This window comes from Saccopteryx bilineata, chromosome 2 (genome assembly GCF_036850765.1).
Source record: "Saccopteryx bilineata isolate mSacBil1 chromosome 2, mSacBil1_pri_phased_curated, whole genome shotgun sequence".
In the NCBI taxonomy this organism is placed as follows: Eukaryota; Metazoa; Chordata; class Mammalia; order Chiroptera; family Emballonuridae; genus Saccopteryx; species Saccopteryx bilineata.
In genome coordinates, this window is record NC_089491.1 from 59,388,608 (window position 1) to 59,401,436 (window position 12,829).

Below are 12,829 nucleotides of genomic sequence, written 5' to 3' on the forward strand. Positions count from 1 at the left end.
GGATGTTTTGTTTCCAATAAGTGCCCATAAATAACTAAAGGTATCATCCACACTGTGTATTTGAACATCAACACCTATTCTCTCACAATTTATTCTCTCCAGGGATGTTATCCATTCATGGTTTCAACAAGAGGATGACTCTATCATCTGTATCTCTAGCCAGGATCTCTCTCTAGGACTCCAGACTGGTGCATCTAACTTTTTAATAGATATCCCAAACACTTAACATGCAACAAGTTCAAAGTCAAATTAATCCCAAGGCAGTGGTTACTCCATATGGTGCCTTTGTGAATTAGAAAGAGGTGCCTCTTTCTCCTGGCAGATATGGTGCTGGGCCAGAGACAAGGTTGGAAAGGAGAGGCTGGATTCCAGGCTCTGCTTCTTCACCTTGGCCAGGTGTTCCTGGACAGTGCATGCCCTGCACAACCATGCAGGGTGACTCTACATCATCTGACCCCGCCCCATCCTCTATCTTCTCTCTGTTTTCCTCTATCATTGAGAATGAAAGCATTATTCACTTAGTTCCCCAAACAAGAAACTCGGGCATTATCCTTAATGCCTTACTTTTCTTCACCTTCCATATCCAGACCATTCATAATACCGACTCCTTTCATGACATCTCTTTCACCAAAACCCTAAGTTCAAGGGTTTCACCATTTCATGCCTTGATTACTATGGTAGGCTCTACCTCATCTCAACTGTCCACTCCCCAGCCCTCCAGTGCATTCTCCATTGGGAAACCAAGGATCTTTCTAAAATAAAAATCTGAGCATGTCCTTCCATGCCTTGACAGCTCCCAGTGGTTTCCACTGTCTACAGAGAACATAATACCCAAGTTAATTTTAACAGATATTTCAAGGTCATGGATGGTCCAGCCCTGCCCCCCCAGTCTTTCCTCTCATCACGTCCCTCTTTAAATTCCAGCTCTGGTCATACAGGGCTACTTCCCATTTTATCAAATGTGCCACACACTCTTGGCTACTAGGGTTTTGCATTTTCCTCTACTGGAAACAGCTTCCATACTATCTTCACCTAGTTGACTACCATTCATTCATGTTTTCACTCAGCATTTGAAATATCTACTGAGCCTCTACAACAGGGGTAGTCAATCTTTTTATACCTACTGCCCACTTTTGTATCTCTGTTAGTAGTAAAATTTTCTAACCGCCCACCGGTTCCACAGTAATGGTGATTTATAAAGTAGGGAAGTAACTTTACTTTATAAAATTGATAAAACAGAATTACATAAAGTTAAAGCATATAATAATAATTACTTACCAAGTACTTTATGTCAGATTTTTGCTAAGTTCAGCAGAATAGATCTTTATAAAACAACTTACTATAGTTAAATCTATCTTTTTATTTATATTATACTTTGGTTGCTCCGCTACTGCCCACCATAAAAGTTGGAACGCCCACTAGTGGGCGGGAGGGACCAGGTTGACTGCATTGCAAAAGTGGGTGGTTTTTATAAAAAGGTTCGCTATCACCGCCCTAGTAAGAGGAAACAGACAAGTAAAGAAATTATACATCAGAGTATACAGTAAGTGCTATTAAGAAAAATGAAGCACGAAAAGGGGGCAAAGATACTAGGAAAGAATGAGGGGGATTGCAATAAGTTTTCAGTAAGTGGTCACTGAAATCTTCTCGGGGAAGGCGACATTTGAGCAGAGGCATCAGGAATATCGGAGGCAGGGGCGAGGACATTTTGGGAAGAGGCAAGGGCAAATGCAAAAGTGTTGCGACCTGGAGAATTCAAGGCACAGGAGGCCAGTGGCCAGAGCCGGTAAACAACGAGGAGAGCTGAAAGGGATGAGGCCAGAAAGGTCGAGTTGGCCAGAGCACTAGGATGCCACAGGTTTCTTTAAGAATGATGGCCTTTTCTCTCGGGGAACTGAAAGCCATGGGAAGATTTGGGGCAGAGCAGCACTCTATCCGCTGTGTTGAGACCCCGTCATAGGTGGGGGAAGGGAGGTGCAGGGAGCACAGAGAGGAGGCTGTTACAGGACTGTGGCTTGCAGCCTGCTGGCATTCATTCCAGCAAACTCTTCCTGGTTCTGCGAGGCTAGAGCAACTGCTTCCTGGCACTGGGTGTTCTCATCACAGAAGTCACCACAAAATACCTTAATAGCCTATTCACTTCTTCCAAGCTCCCATTAGAGCACAGAACTCAATGAGTGCAGAAACTATGAATATCATTTGCCATGATCAGTTCAGGACCTGGGCCTTCACAGAGTGAACATTCAGTAAATTTTTGTCAAGTAGAATAGATGACTGAACTCCACCAATAACTGAAGGGCTGTAAATCTCACCAAAAGTTCCCAAAACTAGCAGAGAACTCAATTTATGGTTGTTGAGTTCAGTGTTTCATTAATAATCCACATGATTGACTAGAGAAACACAGGATGCAGAGCAAATGGTAAGGAGACGAATATGTGTGATCAGACTAGCCCCAGTGAGTGGCAAAGGCAGAGATTTAAAAAAACCTTATCTTCTGCTGGAGGCCTCTGAAAACATGGGGCTGAACAGTCCCCAAAGCTCTTCATCTGGGCTTGTGAATATCCAAGTCCAAAGAATAGAAAAAACAGTTTTCTAGATGTCACTGTTTAAATGATCTTGCTTTGACAGCACCATGTATAAAGGAAACAAAATTCTCCAAGAAAAGAAAGTGAGTGTTTACTACCTTTCTAACAGTCACGGGCAACTTCCATCGCATGGCATGCTCTTCCCGCCTGCCTTGCTTCCTGATGCTCCCTGGCTGAGCAGCACTAGAGCCTCAGCCTTTATGGATAAGTTGAGGATAAGGTAGGAAAACAAAAATAGCCATCAGACTGCACACAGGATGCCATGGAAGCCAAGAGGAAGCAGAGGGCACTTTCCTGCCATGAGTGCACTGTCCACGTGGCAGGGTGATCAGTAGCAGGGGCACAGGACTTGGAATCAACTGATGTTTGTAAAATTGTGGCTCTGCCAGCGGCTACGATGTAACCTTGAGTAGGTAACGTAGCACCTTGGAGTCTAAAGAATCTTATCTCTAAAACAAAGATAATACCTACATAAAAGCTGTTGAAAGTTTTTAGAGTGGATGCTTTTGAAACCCTGGGCAAAGGCTGACCACTTAGCTATATGGCTGGTGCTATTTTTTATTACATGACCACCTGCAGGGGAGAGAGAGGCACGTAACCTGCAGTACACGGGCAGGTGAGGAAAAACTGGTGGTGCTTTAGGATGTACTGAGGGCGGTAGCCTGACTCTTTTGATGGGAGGGCTACGCAAAGATACACATTCTTAGAAAAGCAAGAAAAAAGATGGGTCTTTTGTAAAATCATGAATTTGAGACCCTGGAGAATAAAGGTCTTTTAAAGAGTGAAGACAGAACCCTGACTCCAGAAATTCTAATACCTTGTTTCATGGGATTTGAATTCTTGGCTCAGAACCTTCTTATGAATAGGAGGAAAAACAAAGAATGTGAAAATTAGAGGCTGTAAATAGAGAAATTAGGGGGTGATTCAGGAAGAACTGTCTAGAGAAAATGGTTCAGACCTAAACATCTGCTCTCAATTAGTCTCAAATTCTTCTATAAGCAGTGACATAATACAGAGATTATTTCATTGGTGAGTTAATTGTCAAATACTCCTTTATTATGTAATTTATAAATATATAGGGAAAAATAAATTTTTTTTTTTTTTTTTTTTTTTCTTCTTTTCATTTTTTCATTTTTCTGAAGCTGGAAACAGGGAGAGACAGTCAGACAGACTCCCGCATGCGCCCGACCGGGATCCACCCGGCACGCCCACCAGGGGCGACGCTCTGCCCACCAGGGGGCGATGCTCTGCCCATCCTGGGCATCGCCATATTGCGACCAGAGCCACTCTAGCGCCTGAGGCAGAGGCCACAGAGCCATCCCCAGCGCCCGGGCCATCTCTGCTCCAATGGAGCCTTGGCTGCGGGAGGGGAAGAGAGAGACAGAGAGGAAAGCGCGGCGGAGGGGTGGAGAAGCAAATGGGCGCTTCTCCTGTGTGCCCTGGCCGGGGATCGAACCCGGGTCCTCCGCACGCTAGGCCGACGCTCTACCGCTGAGCCAACCGGCCAGGGCCAAAATTGTTTTGATGCATTTTAATAACCTTTTTTTGGGGGGGATGTCTCTGCTAGCACAGCATTAATGTGCAATAAACTGGCATCATAATACTGAACAGAGATAGTACCATTGTCATCTGTAATTCTATGGTTTCTCAATCTACACCTCTGTTACAATGTTCTCTTCTAAGCAACCTTCACTGAAATGTTGTCTTTTAAGACGGAATAAGGAGGAGAGATGGGAACATTTTAATTAGCCATGCTCAACAAGCCCCCATGTGTACTCCTGGGTTTTATGAGCCTTCCAGGCACTTTCATTTGCGCCAGCTGTTCCAAGGTATTCATTCTCTGGCTTCTATTTCCTGCAGAGCCCCCTCCTATACCCACTGGCAGGAATGCAGAGTACAACCGGGCTGGGCGCTGCCAAGGCAAATTAACAATGTAAACTTGTGCAGTGCGGGGGAGATCATCTTTCCTGCTGTTTCTTCCCCTTGACTGTGTTAAATATTCACTCTGCTCCCTTTTTTATTGGTATCAGTGAACCTGAAAAGACATTATATAAATCACGCTGGATTTGGTGGAGAAGAAAGTGAACCAAAGGCCTGTTGCCCAAGCAGGGATGGGAAAAAGGCTCCAGGGCCCCTTCACCTTCCCTTGGGAGGTGCTTATTTAGGAACAAATAAGAAAGAAAACGCATTTGCACTGCTGTGTGGGGCACTCAGAAGCACTTCCACCGTGCTGTCTCACAATCCAAATTATGCATGTTTCGAGATGACACTTATAAATCAGCATGCACATGGTGAATTTTAATAAAAGTGAGATCATAAACAGAATAATTCAGACTGAAATCCAGATGCCACAGCACAAAACTAAGGAGAAATACACACATATAATGAGGATCCAATGTCAAGCCTATCTATAGAGTTTTCAATCACTACATAGTATTACCCTCCATTCCCCCTATTTAGATCAGTCTATCTTTACAAATTTGGGTCTGAACAGCCCCAGTTTGACAGATGACGGGATTGCACTTGGTGATTTGCACTGTATCCTCTTTGCTTCACACAGTTTTTTAAGTGCATCCTATTTTCTTTCTCTGTGCTTTATTTGGGCTTAGCTCTTCCAAAATGTACTTGGCGAGGGGTGTTTGAGATCTCTGGCTGTATTCTTCAGAATGGATAATCACAGTTCACAGTTTGATGGGCTAGGGAGTACCTACCTTTAGACCACATTTAATGAGGCCTGTGACTTAGTGAATTGGGAAGCATGAGGCCAGATGGTACAAGTAAAACACCGGGTGGGGTGGGGGGAATGGGGAGGCTGCTGTTCTGGTATGGACACTGTCCCCACCAACGTGGGTAACCTTGGGCTCTCCCTGCACTCACCCCAGCTTCAGACTCCTCATCTAAAATGAAGGGGTCAGCTAGAAAGTCTCTGAGGGTTATACCTGACTTTCAGAAGCATGCTGTGTCATGCAAAAGGCCCTTCCTCAACTACTGCATTCCAGGTCACTGGGTGGGGTCCCTAGATTGAGTGGTTTGGAGGTGAGCATCTAGAAGGTCCACGACTTAGAGGGGAAGCTGCCTCGGTCCTGGACTGTGGGTGTCCCCTGTGCAGGGCAAGTGTGTGGCTATAGCCATTGGGGACCAGGCCATGTTTAGCTAGAGAGCCACTGTCTTTTTTATGTTTCCTGTAGGCTCAAGATGGACCTAGTTATTGAACTGTGTGTACAGTTATAAGGGATGTGGAAAACAAAATCAAACAAAAGGACACTAACATGCCTGGTCCTATGCCCCCGACCCCACTTTTTATCATGGAAAATTTCAAGCATATATAAAAGTAAAGAGAATTGTGCAGTCGAAACCTGCAGGTCTGTCTTTCTGCATCAACAATTATCAACTTGTGGCCAATATTGTTTTCTTTACACCCCCAACCATACCCTTGCCTGCTTCCCTTGGATTCTTTTGAAGCATCTCAGACATCAAATCTTTTCATCCATAGATATCTCAGTACATGTCTCTAAGGAGAAGAACTCCTTTAAAACAGAACCACGATACCATCAAACCACCGAAAAAATAGTTCCTCAATGTTGTCAAATATCTAGTCAGTCTTTACATTTCACTAATTTCCTATAATTAAAGAAATCTGTTTATTTCAATTATCTGGCCCTATATTTCTAATACTCCCGATCAAAACCTTCCCCTCTTGCTGTACTGGCCCATTCAAAGTCCTTCTAAATATTTCATGCATTTGCATCTTTGGTATCACAGTCACCTTCACCTGGTCCCTTCCAATACCTTTCCCTGATTTCCCACCTACTCAAATCCTTTATAATTTTAAAATCACAGTTACACCACACCATGCCCATAAGAAGCCCTCCTAAACCATCAATCCAACAGTAAAAGACCCCTCTCTCCTTGGAAATCCTGGAGCTTTTAATGTGTTACTTCAGTTTTATTTACTGCCTAGTAGAAGAGTTGTCCTATGTAAACCAATCATCATTCCAATTAGATTCTAAGTTGTTTGAATATCATGAATTATAATGTTTTGAATCTCCATATCATTATTAGCAAAGTATTTTGGTTACATTAGGTGTTCAGAATACCCAATGATTACATTTTGTCAGGTACATGAAGGAAGAGTTTTGCTCCCAGAGCCATCATCAGCCTAGTCTCCTATGCTCCTTTGTAAATACTCTAACCTCATTATGAAAGTAACTTTTCCAGTTTAAAGTATCATTACTGTGAAAGCTACATGAGAACTTTTTCAGAAATAGGCCTTCCCAAAAGAAAGCAACTTTGTGAGACAGAACAGTGACAGCACGGCTTCTGAGCCTGGAGGTCAATGGCCACAGGAGGGCTGAAGAGAGGTGGACTTGGGTGAAGGGGAGACAGGCAGCTGATTGGCTCTCATCCCACTGATTGGATCCGTGTTATGAAATGCAAGTCTATGGCACCTCCTTCGCCGACAGAAACTCAAAGAAAATCAGAAGGAGAATTCATTAATTTCTAATATGTGGCAGAAATGGACAGATTGATCTTGTTTTTAATAATATGATATTAAGACCATACCGGGTCCCCCAAACACATCCCTTGAATGACACTGACCCTTAGTAATTACAGAATGGCTATAAACATAGGATCACACCCCTCCCCCAAATGTTTGTGTACTTGAGTGGCTGGGATGTCAGGGCTGGTAATGTTGGATAGAGTCACCTGACATTCAACTAAAGGGGTATGGTGAGGCAGCAGCTACATGGACACACATTTCAGGACAGCAGGATGCCTAGTGACTTTCTATCCAATTATACTTGCTATATAAAGACTTATTAATATGTCTTGAGTAACCAGTATTATTTCATTGGGAAGGAGTCAAATTATTTTCTCAGGGCTGAGCTAAAGAAGAGGGTCATTCATGTATTGTCATCGGCACAAAAGAGAATCAGCTTGGAATTTAATCATTTACATTGTACCCAAATTAAAAGATACATTTTAAATACTCTGATATAAAGGACAAATGTTGCTATACTTCCTTTGCAAAGCGTTATTCCAGGATCTAGTCAAGTCTTATTAATATCATTCAGAATGAGATGAACAATAAATATTTGATGGCATCCTTCCCACAGCTTCTTGAAAACCTATTTTGAAGAGCCCCAGGGTGTTAACAGTGATCAAATTATGCAATAAACCATTTTCCTCTGGAAAGAGAAAGGCAGTTCCTGACTCCTTGAACAGGAATAAGGTAAAACTCTGAGGGATCATCAGACTACCTCACAAAAAGCTATTATGTTTGTACCTGCTGCATGCCAGAAGGCAGACAGGGAGAACAGACAAAGCTAAAGATAAAACATGCCCTTGTACCAAATAAAAACATGTTTAAAAAGAGCCTCTATAGAGAGGTTTTTTGTTTTTTTTTGCATAGAGAGATTTTGTGAACAAAACTATCCAGTTTCTTTAAAATGATATTTAATTGTAAGTCATTAGGTCAAGGTGAGAATGGTTGCGGGCCAAGGCAGGTTTGAGATAAATGGCATAAAGAAGGCAATTAAAATAGAAAGGCTTTCAAATAGAATACAATTAGCAAAATTGGCTGGAATATTTAGAACTACTTATAATATATCTGTTAGAATAATTATCTGGAGGAGCAACCAATACCACAGTTACTTAAGTATCAATTACCATGGCAGATTTTGTAACCATCAGTTAAAAACTATAATGAAAGCACATGTTCTGAAGCCGAATTTATAATCATTATGAAACTTGGAGCTTTTACTGTGCTCCCGAGAGACACAAGTCGCTTGTCACTGTTGCTATGAGACAAATGTTTACATCACACATTTCTGGAAAAGGAAGGAAAATTATAGGTTCTTACCAAGTAATCATCAGGCTTGATACCAAAAAGTTCTCTGAAATATCGGAATGCTAGTGGAGCATATGTCTTAAATCTGAAGTCTGGGTAATGATGTGCTGGGGTCAGATTGCTCCCTTCACTGCAGTTAAAATATTAAAAAGAACAAGAAAGAGAATATTAGCAAAGGCAATTTTTATTTCAAATTCTAGTTCTACTGGTCCTGGGCCAATTTCCCCTCTTGAAAAAGCGCCCCCTGACAGTGGGTCCTGTGAAGGTCATGTTGCAAAGGCTAGTGGCCATCAGGTAAAAACAGATGCTAACTCAGCGAGGGCCACTCCAAGCAGGCATTCCCTGCCAGTCACACTGTGTGTTCGGCCTGAAAATTCTTCATCATCCCCCTGTGCTTCCTTCCTGGGGAAATCAATACACCGTCCCCGGTGAAACCATAGTTGACATGCTTTAGGCATAATATCTGGGGTTTAGTGTGTATAACAATTTTAGAAATGTATTTTTTGACCACAGATTTTGAACACTGGATAAATAAATACTTTTAAGGAGGGATAAGTGAAATAATTTTTAAAATATCTCACCAACAGCAAGAATCATCAAATTGGAAATGGATGGGAATAGAATCTGTGAAGTCTTTCTTAAATCCAGAATTACAGGAAACAATGTTTTTAAAGAAATTTTAAAACCTGATTTTCATTCCCACACACATCATCTTTTTTTCTCCCTCTTCTGGATTCATCTTTGAATTTTTTTGCAATATTTACAATATATGAAAGGTATAAAGTATAAAGGTGTAAACCAGTGAATATCCATGATACCAAAATGCTGCTTAAGAAATAAAATTTATCCATATAGTTGAAGCCCCTCTGTACTTTTTACTGATCTTATGCCCTTCCTTCCCCTTAGAGGCATCCACTAGCCTGAATTTTGATGTTTATCACCAATTTTTAAAAAATTTTTACTGCATAAAATACACTTTGTATAACATCAGACAAGTCACCTAACCTCCCTGTACTTGAATTTTTCATTGTGAAAAATTAGAACAATCCAGTAAATAATATGATTTTATACAGAGGGGCAATATCTCTTTTTGCTATGTTCTAAGTGGAACATCGAAAGTCCATGCAGGTTTATCTTGGTCTGACCTTCATGATACCACCCTGACAAATAAGACTGTGTTCCTTTGACTAATATTAAGACTAGTTTTCACTCTCTTAAAGCACACTGGATATCAAGTGTGGTAGTTAAGACACTCTTAATTCCTTGTAGTCCAGAAAGACCTGGGTTTGAGTTCCAGCTCTACCATTTACAAGCTGATTCCTGAGGCGAGGTACCTAACCTATAGAACTGAAATTGCAAAAGGCATAAAATGTGAATGGCCAGGTGCCTGCATGTAAGAAGTCCTTAATATGGATGACTGAGGTTGTATGATGACAGGAAACAGTCCAGAGGTGAACACTTCACAGGAAGAATTAATTGGCTATATAGTTTTTAAAAAATGACAAAAAGGATAATATTTGTAATGCATATCACAAAGGGCTAACCTCCCAATATAAAGAGCTCTCGTCAACATTAAAGAAAAAGACCAAGAAAGGACCCTGGCCAGTTTGCTCAGTGGATAGAGTGACAGCCCTGTGTATGGATGTCCCAGGTTTGATTCCTGGTCAGGGCACACAAGAGAAGCAACCATCTGCTTCTCTCCTCCTTCCTCTCCCTCTTCTTCCCCTTTTTCCCTTCTGCAGCCACTGGCTTGATTGGTTTGAGTGTCAGCCCCAGACACTAAGGATTGCTCGTTGGTCTTAGCATTAGCCTTAGTCACTAAAAATAGCTCAGCTGATTTGAGCATCATTCCCAGACTGGCGGTTGCTGGTGGATCCCAGTCCAGAAGCATGCAGGAGTCTGTCTCACTATCTCCCCTCCTCGCACTTAAAAAAAAAAGAAAGAAAAAAAGAACAAGACCAAAAAGTTAATTAAAAAATAGCCAGAGATATAATCAGGCACTTCACAGAAATGGAAATATAAATGACTCAAACATATGAAAAGATGTTTGACATCATTCATAATAAAATGAAAATATCACTGCGAGACCATCAGATTGAAAAAAATCCAAAAATTATAGGACAGGTCAAGGGAAATTGGCTGAAATAGTATTAATGGGAAAGTAAAATGATACTTTCCCTATAAAGCAGTAGTTTTCAACTGCCAATCCACAGACGGGTGCTGGTCCACAAAGAGTTTACCGCCCTGATAGTAGATGAAGATTATAGACCCAGTGATTATAATCTTCATACAACATCAGGGCTGTTAACTCTTTTGCGAACCAACATGAAATTGCCAGTGGATTGGCACCAGTCCATCAACCATTGGTTGAAAACTGCTGCTATAGAGGATATTTTGATAACTTGTCAATATTATAAATGTATATAACTCTTTGATCCAGCAAATCCACGCTTATAATTTATGCCAGAGATAAAGTAACACATGTACAAAATGACATATGTGTACTTGGTTATTCATTATAGCATTGTTTGTAAGGATGAAGGATTGGAAGCAAGCTAGATGTCTCTTACAAGGGGATTGGTCAACTTAATTATGGGTCAGCCATACACTGGTATACTGTGCAAATGTTAAAAAAGAACAAGGAGGCTTAATATGTAATGACATGGCAAGATCTCTAGGATAAATTAAGTGAAAGAAGCATGATACAGATACTGCCTGTGGCATGCCACCATTTGTATACAAAAGGAAAAAACATATTTTTGGCAGGTATCTGCATAAAACATCCTTGAAGAATAAACATGCCTCTAGTAACAGTGATAATTGGGACTGGACATTGGGTAAAAAAAAGGCATAGGGACCAAAGAGATACTTTTCACAGTCTTCCTTTTAAAAACATCATGAGGATAAACCCTTCTATGCATTACTATTCACATTAAAATATTTTTAAAAATTAGGGTTAAAAGCCATTACTTTATACACACACCCAAAACAGAACACAGCATGCTCAGTACCACAGCAGCAGGGGTTGCTACTGCAGATTAAGCTGCTCCAGTGAATAACAAATACCAGCTTGACATGAATGAAGCTTTACTGAAGGAAATGAATACTAATGGGACTGTTGGCCTCTGCTGGAGTTTGTCAGGGGTTACAAGCCCAAGAGCAGAACCAAACAGCACGTTCAGCGAAGACCAGCCAGCAGGCACCAACCTAGGTTTTCTGAGGTCATGCCTTGGCAGACCTACTGGCTGTGGGTACTGGGCCACAGATGTCCAACACAGGCTCCTCAGCACATGTACTAAATGCTTAGCTAGGCAGTTAAACACAATTGCAATCAACATTAGTCTGCTGGCCAGTGGAAGGGTCTGCCTGCAGACCTGAGCTTGGGTGGTCTCCACCAGAAGATGCCCAGCAGCTAGACCTACTCAGCAAAATTCAAGTCTGCAGTAAATCAGACTTCTTCACAAGATTTATATCATTTTTCTTCAAGGAATTTGTGTAGTGTTTGAGGGGAAAAACCCACTTACCCCTGTAGGCATAAAATAGAGGCTTTGGAAATTTCAGCTGCGAGGTTTTCAGCAGTGGTTCTAGATATAGATCCAAGTCTTGGATGAGTTTATGTCAGCATTGTTTGAAATGCAGGTGGTTGGCGTCAAAACCATAATATCTAGCACTGATATCTGGCAACAGCTATGGAGACCTTTGACATATATGTTTGCCTGTCATTTAGAATAATGTATTACCCTCATAAGAGTTCTGTGGAATTCTCTTCCCCAAGAAGGGTACTCACTAGGTATTCAAATAAATCCTGAACAGCATGTCCGTCAAAACTACAGGGAGTCCATTTTCTGCAATAATACTCACATCCAACTCAGCTTCATTTTATAAGTGAGGAGATTAAAATGCAGGCGAATTTTTATAAATCCTTTAGTTAGATCATTCCTCCTCCTCCTCCTCCTCCTCCTCCTCCTCCTCCTCCTCCTCCTCCTCCTCCTCCTCCTCCTCCTCCTCCTCTTCTTCTTCTTCTTCTTCTTCTTCTTCTTCTTCTTTCTTCTCCTTTTCTCCTTCTCCTTCACCTTCTTCTCCTCCATTTTAGGTAAGAGAAGAGGAGATAGGGGGCAGACTCCCACATGTGCCCCAACTAGGATCCACCTGGCAACCTCATCTAGGGATGATGCTCAAGTACTGAGCTATTTTTAGCACCTGAGGCTGATGTGCTCCAACGGAGCTATCCTCGGTGCCTGGGGCCATGCTCAAATGAATCAAGCCACTGGCTGTGGGAGGTGAAGAGGGAGAGAAGAGGGCAGGGAGAAGCAGATGACTGCTTCTCCTGAATGCTCTGGGAATTAAACCCAGGATGGCCATATGCCGGGCTGATGTTCTATCCACTGAGCTA

The 12,829-nt window shown here is 41.8% G+C and overlaps 1 protein-coding gene across 2 annotated transcripts in view; it reads right to left on the reverse strand.

Moving 5' to 3' along the window:
- The window catches only part of PIP5K1B (phosphatidylinositol-4-phosphate 5-kinase type 1 beta), a 387,055-nt gene that overhangs the window by 166,550 nt on the left and 207,676 nt on the right, over positions 1–12,829 (reverse strand). For both annotated transcript variants that reach the window (XM_066257135.1, XM_066257136.1), the window contains exon 5: positions 8,449–8,566. In XM_066257135.1, the coding sequence (XP_066113232.1) occupies positions 8,449–8,566 (118 nt within the window). The remainder of the gene's footprint in view (positions 1–8,448; positions 8,567–12,829) is intronic.